Consider the following 15,635-nt stretch of genomic DNA (forward strand, 5'->3'; position numbering starts at 1 on the left):
ATTACAATTTATTAGACTTGTTCACAAAATAAGCATTGGCAAATTTAAAAACTATATAGTTTAAAAATTAATACACTATAATTTATACAAAATATGTACTAACAAATTTAAAAATTATATAGTTTTTAAATTATAGTCATATTTACAAAATTTAAATTTATAATATAGATTTAAAAATATATTTTTAATTACTTTTTCACTTATAAATAATTTTTAAATAAAATAAATATAGTATTTTTTTAAGTGAAAAGAGGCAGGGCAGATTAGGAATCCGCCTCGCACCCCGCCCCTGCATCCCGGGGGCAGGGAACGGGGCTGAAAACCCCATCCCCCCCTATTTTTCACCAGATCAGGTTTGAAGATTTTCTCCAAAAAATATTTGTAACTAATAAATAAAAGGATAAAAGGGTAAAAATATTAACCTCAGCGACCGAAGTAAGGTTTGAAGATTTTCTCCAAGAAATATTTGTAACTATTTGTAACTAATAAACAAAAGGATAAAAGGGTAAAAACATTAACAAGAACTAGTTCTGGGCCTCAGCAACCGAAGTAAAGTAAATGGACTCAAAGTAAGATGAAGAAAACTTATGGGCTAGGCCCATTTCCCCCGATCCAGAGTTGTCTATCTGACTTAAGCCTCCACCACACTGCCAGACCATCCCCTTCACCGTGCCCTAATCCTCAGCGCACGAAGTTACGAACTGTCACAGCTGAAGCTCTGCGCCTCTCTCGACCTCCAGAACTGCGACATGTGTTTTTGAAGCTTCCTCTCTTTTGACTACTATCTATCTCTCTCCCCTTCTTTGAGGAGGTACGAACTGATCACTAAACTATTACTAACACCTCAGTTTATAACAGAGGAATATGGTTTTTGGTGGCCTAGAAGTGACACTTTTTCGTTCTGGTTCGAATCTTCTGGGGTTCTTGCTGAGAATTTTTTTGGGTTTGTGCTTCTTCATTCGGTCGTTGCAAGTATTTTGGGTGGGGATTAATTATAGGTTCTAAACCTCAGGTTTGGCTCTATATTTTTTGGGTATCATTTCCGGAACTTAAGAACATTGAAGTGCCGGTTTTTCTACCTACCTTAACTATTGGTTCAACAAGGAGTTCCCCATAAGTTGGTTATTGGTTTAGTGTTTTTCGAGCCAACTTGCTTAACGGGTTGTTCTACCTCCCATAAGAATGGTTTTACACCATTTTCTTAGGTTTTTTTAAAAGGTAAAACTTCTCGGGTCGTGTTTGTGCATATACCGTGTTCTAATTCTATCAGCCGTCACTCGCAGCACTCCGGAACTTCTTTGCTCGCTTCGTCCCGTCGCCCTCGCCAAAACAGCCCCCCAATGGACGAGCTATTCGACACCGCGGAGAAAAAGGTAAACCCCCATCCCTGCTCCCTCTCCTATATTTCTTGCCATTTTTACTCGTGTTCAGCGGAAACACTTGGTGCTTCACTGCCATTTGTTGCTGAGAATAACAGGAGGAAAAGAAATTCAAAAATTGTAATCTTTTGCGTTATGTTCTTTTGGTTTGACGGAAATTTATTAGGAGTAACAGTTCTCTGAGGGATATCCGGGACCCAGGGAACTATTTTCTTTTCTCAATTTCTTGTCTATGGTCTTTGATTATAAATGAGCAAGTTAGTATTTTTGCATTATCTATGCTCGTGTTTAAAGAAGAAAATGTCATGCAAGCATGGCTTGCAGTGTCGGGCAGATGGTATTCTGTTGGACCATTATTGAAAATTTAGTGGAGAGGGAAAGGAGAGAAATCACTTGGAATTTACCTTTACTGGTGGTGATACTTTGTTCTCTCTTTTTTTGATTAGTAAGCGTTTATAAAATTTCATGAGCCATTGTTTGAGGTTCTCACTAAGTTGAGAAAACAAATGACTTGTCTTAATTTTAGTTAAGTGCGAGTCTGTTTGAAGAAGCTAACTGTTATTTTTATTAATATTTATTCACACTATATTCACATATGCGTGAGTGCTGTACAAACACATGAAAGCACTCTTATGTAAATATATATCAAATTTTTGTATGGAATGTGAACAGGTCCTTGTTGATATGGTGAGGTTGGCCCAAAAACATGGAATGAAGGGTATTAAAGGAGACTGGAAGGAATTTTTGGATTTTCATGACAAAAAGTTCGGGGCTAGCTTGAGTGATCCGACAAGGAGGTCCATTGATATGTTGTCTGCTTTTCTGAAGACTTTCACTAAAGAGGATGATTTGAAGGTAATTCCACAGCTATGGAGGTTTGCATTTGCAATTTATTGTCTCTGTTTCAGATTGTTGGTATCGTGGTTTAATAATCATAAAGCAATTCGGTTATACATCCACATAAAACAAATAATATCAATTTTACATTCCATCTTGGTCCCCCCAAATGAACATATGATATTTATACAAAGATAATGGTATTTATTTTTTAAAAGACTATTCCTCTTATGTGTTTACTTGTTCAGTTTTTTGCTAAAATAATGCAATGCCATTTAAAGCGCAACCTTGTGGATCAACTTACAAAGACATCTGCAGATGATGAAATCCCCGAGCAGGTATGGTTTGATTATGGCACTTGAGGCATTGATGTGATTGGTTTTTAGTTGCATTAGGGATTTTGCGTGGTTCCTGTCATTATTACTCTCATCTTCTTTGATTATTTTGTGCCTGATTAGGACTGTTTCACTTAAGGCTCAACTTTAGCCTTTCAAGCTTCCAAGCAAATGGCCAAATTAATCTATTCCTAACTGCCATTTCTTATGCCCTTTGCTTGATTTTGCTTTCCAACCATTTGGGTTGAAAGATATTTCTTTGATAAGTGGTCTCAATTTTGTTGAAAAAATAAAATAAAATTGAGACCATTTGCTTGTATATCATCTTGTGTACGTGGGCTTTGCCTATCCTTTATTAATACTATTGTTTACTTGTCAAAAAAACAAAAAAATTTGTTGAAGAACACAAGAGGCATAGTCAATATATACAGGATGTATACAAGAGAATCACCTAATCACGAACAGAAATAGATATAAGGAAATCATGAAAATTGAACCTACTCAAATCTGTAGCAGTTAAGAAACAAAATATTAATCGTGAAAGTGAAAAAAAAAACTTGATTGTAACTATGGTATCTATTTCAAAGCACCCCTTTTAGCTGCATATAAAAAGGAACCCTTTTATACTATTAGAAGAGTTTGTTAGGTTGGGTTGAAATTAACCCAAGTCATACTAATCCTGGACTAGAGCGAGAATAGCCTTGTCCCGAACAATGAAAATCAAGCAGTAATGGCAAACAAGGGTCTTCATCCACAAAACTTGCCGGAAATTTGCAGCTGACATTCTGACCTTTCTGATAACCACTGCAACATAATAAACTGATGATCAAAACCATTTTTTTTTTATCGTTAATCAAAGATAATATATTCATAAAAATAGGCATAGTCCAGGTACACAGGAAGTATACGTGAAGACACGCCTAGCTAGAAGAAACAATAGAAAGAAAGAGATCATGGACACTACGTCCGTTACAAACTATAGCCCCCGCCCATAGGAACAATGTCTTAAAAAAGAAAACTTTAAGTTCATCCCCTTGTTCTCTCTTGATTATCAAAACATCTAGCATTTCCCTCCCTCCAAATGCACCAACACAGGCATATTGGTACCAATCTCCAAATTGCCGCTACCTGAGAATCCCCGTGTAGTCCTGTCCAGCTTGCGAGGAAATCCACCAATCTCCAAGGCATAACCCAAGACTAAACTTCGTAATTCTAAATCCACCAATCTCCAAGGCATAGCCTAGAATTACGCTCCCCTTATTACGCTCTCCCCTTATTAGGCTCTTTTCAAATCTAGTAGTAGAATGAAATTCAAGAAAGACTTGCATAAGATCTTCCTTGACCACCTCCCAACAAGCTTGAAAAAAACCCAGGGTAAACCCATCCGGACCGGGAGCCTTGTCACTTGACATACTTCTGATAACATTGCCCACTTCCTCTTCTGTAAAAGGCCTTTCTAGCCACCCTGCATTGTGCTGATCTAAAATATTAAAAGACAACCCATCCACCAATCTCCAAGGAAATCGTAATTCTAAACTTCGTCCCAATTATGTTTGCAATAATCCACTGCAAACACCACTTGAACCCAATCATCACATGGATGTCTTGACTCGATGAACACTGTATAGAATGCCAGTCGCCACAACCAATCGCCAAGTAATTTGTTTTGCCTAAGAAAAACTCAAAATCATAGCAGCCACGATTATGGTTCTGCTGGTCACATCAAAACCACTGAACAGTACCATGGATGGTGATGATGATGACGACATCACACCTCTGAAGAAGGTGATCTCGACACCATCTACCACCTAAAATGGGCACTAATGCCAAAGCTTGGTAATCCTTGATCAATAGAACATGAAACAAAGTTTTCATTTTACTTATAAAAAAAAATATAACACGAAACAAAGTGGGAGAGATAGGACAAAGAAAAGAAAGAAAATGGACAAGAAGAAAAACGGATAAAAGAAGGAAGGATCATAGAGAGATAATTAAACCCTGATATGCTGTAATGCCATGCTGCGAGATTTGCCTGAAAGGAAATTAGAAGCTGAAGGAAACTTACATAGCCTCTCACCTTTACTATATATAGGTTACAACTACAGTATAATGACCAAAACCCCTGTAACAAATTCCTGTTACTCACTTTTTAAACCCTAAACAAGCCCTTCTAATATGTACAAATTTTTTTTTCCCATTTAAACGTAGTAGCTTCTGTTTATTAACTCCATGACTTGTGCCCGTGTACTATGAACTAAATTTGGTTGATTATCGTATGCTTCTATGCCCTCATTATAAAATTTGACAATGCATGTGTGATTTGTTGAGTGATAAGGCTCTAGTTTTCATCAAATTGATAGAATACTAAGTATTTTCTTGCATTACGTTCTCTACTGCTTTCTTTCTTTCATATGAATCATATATTTACATTCTTTATGGTATATCTTGATAACTTCTGATAATGGCAGTGCAGAGACTTGTTCGTTTAACTCTTGAACACCCACAATACCCATCGGATTATTCGTTCCCATCAAATGATGAGGTTTGTTGTAACAATGCTTTGCTCAGTTTCCCAATGCATGAACTTCTTGATTGTTGCCTTGTGCTTACATTAGACAATATCCATACTTCAATATTTTCCGTTCTAGTTGTAGGTTCATTAAATGGTATTTCAAACTAAGGCCAAGATAAATCCTCTTTTTTCATCTTGCTCTTTGTGGTGCTGTTATATTCTGATGAGCCTTAAGAGTCTTTCTGGTCTCAGGGCAATGAACTCACATTATTATGATCTTTCTCTTGTCCTAATTGCCCCTTACATTGAAATGAGCCACTTTTTGCGACTGGTACTACCAGTTGTTATGGTGTTAGACATCTTCTCTCATCACTTGGTAATATCCCATAAAGTTTATGTTGTTTCTTGTTTTTGCCCGAGACTATACCCCAGAGAATGGTTCTCACATTTTCATCATTGAAAGATCTTTCTTTCATCTTTGTGATTTCTATGGATATCAATATTTTGCTGCTACCCGTTTTGATTGTCTCAGTTTCTAAATCTACTTCCAGTACATTTGTAACCATAGGTCAATCATGTTTTATTGGCTGGGGGCAAATATGTAATATGCGATTACTAATTTGTGGACTCTCTAGTGTAGAGTAAGCCCGTTGCTTGTTTTCAATTGATTACCTTAGAAAGGCTTTGGTGTTTGACCCCTTGTGGTTGTATAAAATAAGGATTTGGTAGTAGTTGTAAGGTGTTGCATCTATATCATCTGGATGAATACCAAAATACAATAAACTGTAACTTTTGGTGCTTATATATATATAAATAAGTTCCCGCAACTCTTGAGTTCATCTTTAGCTTGGCTTCCTGATAACTTGCGTGGAAATGTTGAAGCAGGAATGGGTGGTTATAAAGCTCAGTAAAAAATCTAAGGTGATGAGATCAAATGCAATGCTTGCTGTTGATTGCGAGATGGTACTCTGTGAAGATGGTTCTGAAGCATTGGTGAGAATATGTGTTGTGGATCGTAACTTACAGGTATTAATTAATTTGGTTTCTCTTCTTACTTATCCTTACTTATCCAAAAAAATAATAATTAATTTGGTTTGTGGTTTCAAGTGCACCTCTCTTTTCCCAAGTAAAAAATGGCTGAAAAATCTTTTCTCCCTGGCCTGCTGGGTAGACAGTTCTGGACCCTTTAGAGGTCCTACTTGTACAATCTTTTCTAGTAAGCTTTATTTTGCAGGTGAAACTTGATGAACATGTAAACCCCGGCAAAGCAGTTGCAGATTATAGAACTGATATTACAGGCATTAGTGCAACCGATTTAAAAGGAATTACTTGTTCATTGGCAGATGTACAGGTATTATTTGGATGGCCCACAAGTTTTTGGGGATTACTTGTATATCTTATTTATTTGGTGCATTTTGTAGAAATCCATGAAGATGCTGTTGTTCAAGGGAACTATATTAGTTGGTCACAGTTTAAATAATGACCTGAAAGGTGAGTTAAGCATTATAACTAGATTGGAGTGTCTGTCTTTCTTTCCCTCTCAGCACTCCCACTCTCCCTCCCCCCAACTGAACTGGCCCCTCTTGGATAGTGAAAGTGTTTCATCTCATCTCATCATTACAATTTTTTCAAATTCCCACACAAAATATAATAAACAATTCAACTTTTTCAAATCTCAAAAAAATAATATTCTAACAATATTTTATTCAACTTTCATCTCAACTCATCTTATCTCATCTCAACTCACTATCCAAACAGCACCTCAGTCTTTTTGACTTTATGTGCAAGGTAGTTATATCTAGCATTTATTTATTTTTATTTGTATTCTTCATTATTTATTTTGTTGGGAACAGCCCTGAAGATGGATCATGCTAGAGTGATTGACACCGCACTTATCTTTAAATATTTGGATGGATCTATCAATAGAAGACCATCTTTGAATAACTTGTGCAAGGCAAGTTCTTAATCTGTTATTTCTACTTTATGTACCTGTGGTATTTTAAAAAAATAACTGCGGAATTTATGATTTGTTGTAAGAAATGATTTGAAAAATGGTTTTTTGGCATTTCCATGTGAATAACTGACAAGCAACTTTGGCCTGTCCTTGATGTATGCTTAATTGTTCCATTTGTTGTTGACAGTCTGTTTTGGGCTATGAAGTTCGGAAGAAGGGTGCTCCACACAATTGTCTAGATGATGCCTGTGCCGCAATGAAACTTGTTCTTGCTAAGATAGATAATGGTGTTGATAAGGCTATTCCACTGGTTCAAGAGGATGTAAGTTTAGACATGAAATTTCTGGCCATTTCAATTTCCTACCAATGTGATACTTGCTCATGACATTTAAATTATCTATAGGTACCTGAATCTGAAATGGCAAAGCTACTTCTCCACAGGATACCAAACAATGTGCCTCCTGAAGAGTTGCATAAAGTCATTCCTGCAGATTTTACCATTGAACTCAAGGTTGAGTATATCCTGTTGGGGTCTGCACTTCCCTTTAGAAGATCTGGATTGAGCTTTTGATTTTGGGAATGATGTGTGTTTTACGTGTTAGGGACGTCTGGAGTCATCTTGAGTTATCAGTTTACTATTGAACTCAAGGATCTTACTCTTGAACAATGCTGCTAGTTGGGCCGTTGATGGTTTGTTTAGGTTCGGATCCTTTGATGGTTTGTTGTTTATGAATGCATGGAGACCTAAAAATCCAAATAAGCAATTTAATCTGCATAAGTTGGCAGATTACATAGGAACTGCCTCCATTTGATGGGATGACAAAAAAAAAAGTATATTCCAATGAGTTCTTATGATCTGTTCTTCACGCTCTTTTGCTTCATCCCAATTTATCTTCATCTGACTTATTCCCTTTAGCTTCATCCCAATATATGTGCTTCCATCAATTAGACTGGCACAAATGCGTTGTATCAATTTTTCCTTTATATACCTCTCTTTCTTATTCTCACTCTTCTCTTCTTTTCTTCTTTTCATTGCCTAACTTGTGAAGTTCTAGCCCATGCATATCAGTTTACTTATAAAAAAGGTTCTAATGTGGTGCGGATGATTTTCTGGCAGCCATCTAGGAAAGTGAAAGGAGACAAATATTCTGCATTCGCTATATTCAAGAATCCACATGAGGCACATCAAGCATACGAAACTGTCAAAGGCAGCCAAGAAAAGGTATTTACTATTAAATGTGATTCTTTCAACCTACTTCACTACATGCGTATCCCTATTCTTGTTGGCTTTTGTACTTTGAGAACTAGATGCTCTATTGTATTGAAAGATGATGTAGTTAAAGTGATGAGATTATTATCATTAACAGGCAATTCATAGTCCCTTGGGACACTTGCACCAGTAATAGTACCCTGCCATAAGATCCCAAATTCGTTTACTCTTTTAAGGATGTCATGCTTTATGCAAGGAAGTCTATTTTTTTTTCTTTTCAATAATAGAAATGAAGTTCTGTTATTCTGTTCCATGTTAGGACTCATTGGGGAGGCCTCAGAAACTTGTCGAACTTAAGCTCACAACAGGCATGGTTACCAGTCTATATGTCCGTAAAATGGCCCCTGATGATTCCCTTGGCCAAATATCATTCAAGAAGAGAGCTTTCCAAGCTGAGGAAGCCCCAGGTGCATCCAAGATGCTAAAGACCAATCCGAAAACTGAAGAGGATTCCTCAAATCAGTGCTGTGACGACTTGGCACTGATTGAAAGAAAGAAACAAGAACTTAGTAAAAGAGAGAGAGGAGATCCAAATCACAGTTGTGATCACTTGAAAGAGATTGAAAGATTGAAGCAAGAATTGATTGAAAGGGATGTTCGACTCACCGCGCAGGACAAGATAATAACTCATCTTAGAAAAAGGCTGAACTCAAGATATGGTAAACGTCGCCCTAAAGTATAGGGGTAGAATATCTAAGTTGGAAGTATGCAGTGAAGAAAGAGATCACCAGGCCAGAGACGTGAAGCCTTCTCTCATCTGCAGATTTTTGTATGCTAAATTATATTCATATGGGGGGGGGGAACGAGCAGGAGAAAGCAAAGTTCCAAACAAAAGGACTTTGCATTGTTTTGTAGCAATCGAAAAGACATTGATCGCATGGAGTAGTCGGTCCCCTGCTTTCTTCTGACTTCTGAGTGCAATTTCTTTTTCTTTTCTGTTTTTGAGCAAATTACCTTTTAAATTACATTATAAGTTAAACAGTATTGTTTGAATTTCTTTCAAAATTCTTCTTCATCCCTAAAACTGAATGCTGAAGGATCGGCCGCAATTGCTTTGAAATCTCTTGCCCTTGCATGTCCAGGTTTCTAACTTCTGCTGTTTCGTACTCCGGATCTCCTCTGCAGTGGCATTGGATTGCATTGGCCAGTGGCCAGTTGCGGCAGATCCAGCTCCACAAGTTTGCTTGATTTTGCCGGCTGATGTCATGTGCCAGTGGCCAGTGCCAGTCTCTCCTCTCATTTAATTAATATTAAATGAGATTGATTGCTTGATATATTTTTAATATAAAATAATTGATTTTATCAATCATATCAATAAAGATACATAAAAACGACTATATTTACCAAAACTCATTAATTAATAGTGTTAGTCCACCCTTCACTCAATTTCCTTTTAACATCTTAAAATTCTGCATTTATAATTGAAAAATTATATATATAAGCTTCATACTTCTGTATATCATTTAAAAATATGTGAATTTATTCTTTTACTTTCATGTTTCATGAAATATGAAATATAAGGATAAAAGAGTAAAATTATATATTTTTTAAGTGGTGTGCAGAGTGTAAAGCTTTATAATTAATCTAGCACCGCAGCCTCATTAAATAAAACATATATCTTTGACAGATTTAGGAGTCCTTTGAATTGAAAAACAATCAAATTTTAACCCAATTCATCATTATAAATTTTTTAAATTTTTATATAAAATATAATAAATAATTTAAAAATTTTAAATTCTAAAATAATAATAATATTAAAAAAATATTTTAATAATATTTTATTCAATTTTTAATTAAAATTATATCATTTCACTGTTCAAACAGTACCTTTAAAAACGCATGAGAATTTTATAGTCTGGTTTATATTGTTTAATCTAGCACCATTATTTATATAAAAAAAATTAAAAATTAAAAGAATCAAGTTCTTTAATGGGTAAAGTGATCCACCCGGAATCCGGATAACCCGATCCGACACAAGCTGGCATGTACGTATTAGCTACAGAATCACGCCTTCGAAGCGGGCAACACGGAAAACGGTCAGACTCACAGTGAGTCTAAATCAAAATGGAGACGGCACCGGTCGGCGTCGATGATGTCTCTCCCGCCACGGCGATCTCCCGGTGGAGTTTCAGAGTGTCGCAGCGGTACCAACATCTGCTTGACAAGTCGACCCCGTACGTGCTCCACCGTTGGATCGCTTTCCTCATGGTCGCCTCCGTCTATGTCCTTCGCGTCTATGTCGTACAAGGGTTCTACATCGTGTCGTACGGCCTCGGAATCTACATCCTGAACCTCCTCATAGGGTTTCTCTCTCCCCAGGTGGAACCCGAGATCCAGGGTCTCTCCGAGGGCCCCACGCTCCCAACACGTGGTTCCGATGAATTCCGGCCCTTCGTTCGTCGGCTACCGGAGTTTAAGTTCTGGTGCGTTGCCATTTCCATTAATCCCCATAATTTTGTTTTGACTTCTTAGACCGTTTCCAGTGTATCTGACCGTGGTTCATAATATGCTATATTTATATATGTGTGAGGATATGAGCTTGTTTCAGGATTGTTGATTTTAGGTGTCCTGAAAAGTGGTAACATTACAAATGTAGGTTCTCGGGGATTAGGATTTGAATTTTGAGAATTTGATTATGATTTGAATATTTTTCAAGGTATGTTATCTGCAAAGGGGATCGCAAGCAACATTGTATTTTATATTTTCTAATTTCTGTTCCTTTCAATTTTGTGTCATTGAGTTCTAGATGCGTGTGGAGAAGACAATCGTGATTGTTTTATGCATTCGATTTTAAATGCGTTTTGTATTCGATTTGAGTTTTGGTAAGCAGGTGATTCAAAGTGAGAGGTTAGTCTGCGAAGCAACATAAAGGTTAGTAATGGGATTTTTCATGTAGAGCTAGGAGGTTTGTTCTCTGCAAGTTTCGGTATATGTTGGATTGTTTAGAAGACGATAGATAGGTTACCAGATCTCAGTTAAAATTTCGCGGATTAATTGTTAATTGTCCTAATGAACTTATTAAATGCATCGTATACTAGCTTGTATTTTCTTGGATGGGTAGGCAATGGCCGATAGTTCCAGTTTTTATTTTACTTCTATTTGTCTAGGTGCTTGTTAGTTTTTGTAGGACGAATTCTCCAACTTATGCTCTTATACCAAAATATACTCCTCTGATCATGAAAGTATTCATCTTTAATGCTGTCATTTTCTTTTTATATTTTTGGAAATTTTAAATTTCTTAAAAATGCGTCCATTCTTGATGGTTATGTGTACTGAAGTTTCCTTGTTTCCCCCTGGAAGGTACTCTATCACAAAGGCATTTTGCATTGCTTTTGTGATGACATTCTTTAGTGCATTTGATGTACCTGTGTTCTGGCCAATACTGCTTTTCTACTGGCTGTCACTCTTCATTCTCACCATGAGGCGACAGATAACACACATGATCAAATACAAATACGTTCCATTCTCACTCGGAAAGCAGGTAACTAATAGACATCTTACTTTGAGTTTAGATCAACTTGGGTTGTGTGCTTATCTGTAAATTTCTATTGGATTTGTTTTGTTGATTTTGAGAACTAAGTTACTTTATTTTACTCTTCATAGCGGTATGATGGGAAGAGAGCATCCTCAACTGAAAGCATGAATCTTTCTAAGGATTGAGTTCTTCAGGTAGAATGAAAAATATTTGCTTCTTTTACATTGCATACACACTGATTTCTTGGTTTATTCTGTCTTAATATGTGACCATGTCTCTGCCAGTGCCTTCTGAGGATATGTTGGTAGGCAAAAGTGCTTTTCGACTAGTTTCTGCATCATGGATGATCGTTCATTTTCCCTTGATTTTTTCTGGGCAAGCTTTTGTATATCCTCCTGGAAATTTTGTTTTGAAGGGGGGAGATGAAGCAGTTCCTGATAGAAGCTTTTGTATATGATGAAGCTTTTTTTTTTTTTTTTTTTTTTCTCTTTTCCTTTTTTACTACTAGCATAAAATATCCTTTTGTATAGAAGGGCACATGCTACATTCCCCCGTTGCTGATATACTTAATATAGTAGCATATGTTTCGCGGAGCCTTTGCAGTGAGGAAGGAGTCTAGCTTCGCAATTGGGTTTATTTAACTTCAACTGTGCTTTCATTTTCTCATTCACATGAAACACTACACTTGGCTATCATGTTGTGCATGTTCAGCAGCATGATTTAAGTAGTGGAGTATTCTGAACACTACTATTTATTATTTTATTATTAATTTTTACCGATTTTTCACGACTATTTACTATTATTCAATATTCTATTATTATTTTTTCATTACTTTTTCATTACTATTCACAGAATATCTGAGATCATCTCACTATCCAAACGCAACCTAATAAATCTTCATAAATTGGTTCATGTTCTCAGTTCTTCTGTGAGTATTATTTTGGAGGGTATCTTCTTTGCATTTTTTTATGGCAAATAGGTATTTGTGGTTAATTGGCTTCATGATAGTTCTGCATTGTTTGTAACAATCAAGTCTAACAAATCATTCCGTTTTGTGTTCGGGTGTCCGGGTCATTCCTTTACACTATTCACCAAGTAAATGACTGTTTTTCATGTAAGTCTTGACTCTTGGTCGTGGGTTATATACGTTGCTCAATTTACGTCAAGCTCCTATAAACTTAACTCGAGACATAGGTTTATACGGGAAAGCTTATTTTGGAGTTGGATTAACAACTTAGTGGCACATGTTTAGATATTTTAGACACTATTGCAATCCGTTTTCAGGTCGATTGATGTAAAGAAAAAGAAAAGGTTGGAGTGTCGGGGTGCTTATGTTGTCATGGTTTATCACTCTTTAGCGAAATGTGATTTCTTCACGTAGTTGCTAATTCAAAGCCAAGCAATGCTTTGTTGAGCCATCATTTTCTGTTATATCCACATGGTTTGAGAACACAACTGTTCTCAGATATTTTCAGACTATTTTATTACTATTTATAAACAGTTTATTACTATTCACAAGTTATTTTACTACTATTTACAGATGATCTTTTATCCCATTTGAAAAGAAAAAGTATTCGCATCAGCCTTTGTTTAGCATCAGCCAAAACACATTCCATGTGTCAACTGGTTTTACCGTTTGATTTTTTTCCTCTCGTTGCAATCAACAGTTTGATGTGAGAGAGAACACTTGAGAAGAGAGAGAAGTGAGAGACGTTGAGGAGGCAAAGAGTGAGAGCTTGATGTGAGAGAGAGAGAGAGAGGGAGAGAGAGAGAGAGAGAGGTGATGAGAGAGCGAGCTTGAGGAGTGAGAGAGGTCGAAGAGAGAGAGAGCTTGATGAGAGAGAGGATATGAGAGATAGAGCTTGAGGAGAGAGAGAGAGACATAGACGAGAGAGAACTGATGAGAGAGAAGCATCTGACATTTAAAAAAAATAAAAAATAAAAAGTATGTGTAGTATGCATCGAAACAGTTATGCAAAGCTCGTTTGAAAATTTATCTGTAGCCTCTTCCCTGTTAATTAGAGAAAGTAAATGGCTACTGAGAGATGGATCAATCAATAAAGTTTTGCTATGGAGATTGGACAGGAACTAGTACATTGGTCTTTTCCATGTTTCTCCCCCAATAAAAGTCAAACATGTACGCACATGCTCGGCCGGGATGCTACTAAATTGCTTTTTCATTGGGAGGTCAGTCTTTATTATTAGATGAAATCACGAATCATCCTATCAAATGGAAGTCTCGTCTGGATTTGACGCATAAGGAAGCACACTCCGGATGGTTGTCTTACCACTAAGGCCATGTTTGTGGACAAAGAAAATAGCGTGGAGTTATTGGCCCAGAAAGCCACATTCCACGTATAGTAAAATCTTTGATATTCCTTTCTAATCCATGTATGATGTATCGTAAAACGAACCTGTTTGTTCTTAACCAATGAAATTGCTCCCTAGGGATCTTTTAAGGGTAAGAGCAAGCTTGAAGTTTGCCGATGGCTCCATGCCAGAGTAAAGAGCTATGAGCAGCCCACTCATACGTCCAAAATGAAAAGTCATCCTTGCCCAGGAGGTTAGGCCTCTAGAACTTCAAACTTATTTTGAACTGCCCTAAACAACAAAATCAAGCAAAGAAATGTACATGACAAAGATAAATCAATTGAAAGAATTTGGAGCGAACAAACAGCTCTATTACCCGACTCTTCAATTCATCTTGATAACAAAGATCTATCATGGAATTATTGGCCCAAAAAGGACACAATCTATGTATAGTAAATTTTTTATAGTTCTCTCTGATTTTTTCAAACGTTGTGGGAGCAAGAATGCCAAAAGTGCATATGGCCACTTGACGACAAGTTTGTAGTACACGTACTCTTATCTACACGGCTTGAAGCTGAGAGGAGGGTGATGTGATTTGAGAAAAAATAACTGATACTCCATATCAATTTGAATTTGCATCATTCTCACCGGGTTGGAGAGAATTTGTCTTCAAATTTTAAACGAGAATTTGTCTTCAAATTTTAAACTTTCTTGCCTCGATCTTTTGGATATCTAGTTAGACCACTCTTTCTTTCTTTTGTTGTATCGTCCTGATGATCATGAAAAGTTTAAAATTGATTTTATCGGCTAGAAATAAAATAAAATATTGAACATCTTATACTCTAAAATTAAGTTTCTTTCCCACATTTCAAATTCTCCTATGCAAAAAAACAAAATAGGAGAATTTGAAAACAAATCCTCAACTCCAAGAAAATCAACATAGTTAATTGTCTCAAAAGTTATTTCATAATCTTCAAACTTCAAAACTTCACACCATTTCCTTTTTCCAAATTTTCTATGTTTTCAATAAATATATTTACCTCATCCACTAGGTTATCTTTATTAGGATATGTATCGTAGATTGGTATAGAGTCTTACTCTATGGAAGAATGTCCATCATCAAACTCTTTTTTCTCAGAGTAGTAAATTCACTCAGCATCATACAATAAATCAGCGAAACCTTCAGCTTGAAGAGTACCAGGAAATCTTAGTAAATCAACTCTAAAATCGAGATCCCCACGACGTTCCTCTTGACCACGATGCTCCCAGAATAGAACATGATTGTGATACGGGTTCTCAAAACTAGAATCGGAATCGTGATCTTCCATCTCATGATCACCAATATCCTACGCCATTAGACTCCGGATTAACTCTACAATCTGTCTCTGCAAATCCTCAATCATCACATCCTGAACGCTACGATCACGGTGCAGGACTTCCTCGTTCAGAACTTGCCCACGACGACCACAACTACAATTACCAGCCATGGAAACTAATGAGATATAATCTCAGGAAAGATGCTTAAGCTCTTATACCAATTGATGCCGAACATAATTTAGATTA

General features: G+C 36.6%; 2 protein-coding genes across 3 annotated transcripts; both read left to right on the top strand.

The window, feature by feature from the left end:
- The first annotated feature begins 644 nt into the window (after positions 1-644).
- LOC108985761 (small RNA degrading nuclease 1-like) lies at positions 645-9,347 on the top strand. 2 transcript variants are annotated; one of them, XM_018958181.2, is made up of 13 exons: positions 645-811; positions 1,284-1,373; positions 2,052-2,234; positions 2,465-2,554; positions 5,025-5,093; positions 5,949-6,089; positions 6,298-6,414; positions 6,485-6,554; positions 6,917-7,017; positions 7,205-7,339; positions 7,421-7,528; positions 8,135-8,239; positions 8,547-9,347. In XM_018958181.2, the coding sequence occupies exons 2-13, from the start codon at positions 1,341-1,343 to the stop codon at positions 8,967-8,969; spliced, it is 1,575 nt and encodes a 524-aa protein (XP_018813726.1). In that variant the 5' UTR covers positions 645-811; positions 1,284-1,340; the 3' UTR covers positions 8,970-9,347. The 2 variants fall into 2 exon arrangements, with proteins under 2 accessions (XP_018813726.1, XP_018813727.1); XM_018958182.2 differs by having other exon boundaries at positions 664-811; positions 2,498-2,554.
- Positions 9,348-10,281: 934 nt separating this feature from the next.
- LOC109010903 (protein RER1A-like) lies at positions 10,282-12,355 on the top strand. The gene is made up of 4 exons (XM_018991860.2): positions 10,282-10,710; positions 11,588-11,768; positions 11,891-11,956; positions 12,047-12,355. The coding sequence occupies exons 1-3, from the start codon at positions 10,352-10,354 to the stop codon at positions 11,945-11,947; spliced, it is 597 nt and encodes a 198-aa protein (XP_018847405.1). The 5' UTR covers positions 10,282-10,351; the 3' UTR covers positions 11,948-11,956; positions 12,047-12,355.
- The last annotated feature ends 3,280 nt before the right edge of the window (positions 12,356-15,635 follow it).

Source organism: Juglans regia, chromosome 12 (genome assembly GCF_001411555.2).
Source record: "Juglans regia cultivar Chandler chromosome 12, Walnut 2.0, whole genome shotgun sequence".
Taxonomy (NCBI): domain Eukaryota; kingdom Viridiplantae; phylum Streptophyta; class Magnoliopsida; order Fagales; family Juglandaceae; genus Juglans; species Juglans regia.

What these genes read in the sequence shown, in the direction of transcription:
- LOC109010903 (XM_018991860.2), top strand. Translation starts at nt 10,352, where the DNA reads ATGGAGACGGCACCGGTCGGCGTCGATGATGTCTCTCCCGCCACGGCG. An exon ending in CTACCGGAGTTTAAGTTCTG is followed by an intron (nt 10,711 to 11,587) that starts GTGCGTTGCCAT and finishes TCCCCCTGGAAG; the next exon opens with GTACTCTATCACAAAGGCAT. An exon ending in CATTCTCACTCGGAAAGCAG is followed by an intron (nt 11,769 to 11,890) that starts GTAACTAATAGA and finishes TACTCTTCATAG; the next exon opens with CGGTATGATGGGAAGAGAGC.
- LOC108985761 (XM_018958181.2), top strand. Translation starts at nt 1,341, where the DNA reads ATGGACGAGCTATTCGACACCGCGGAGAAAAAG. An exon ending in CTTTGAATAACTTGTGCAAG is followed by an intron (nt 7,018 to 7,204) that starts GCAAGTTCTTAA and finishes TGTTGTTGACAG; the next exon opens with TCTGTTTTGGGCTATGAAGT. An exon ending in TTCCACTGGTTCAAGAGGAT is followed by an intron (nt 7,340 to 7,420) that starts GTAAGTTTAGAC and finishes AATTATCTATAG; the next exon opens with GTACCTGAATCTGAAATGGC.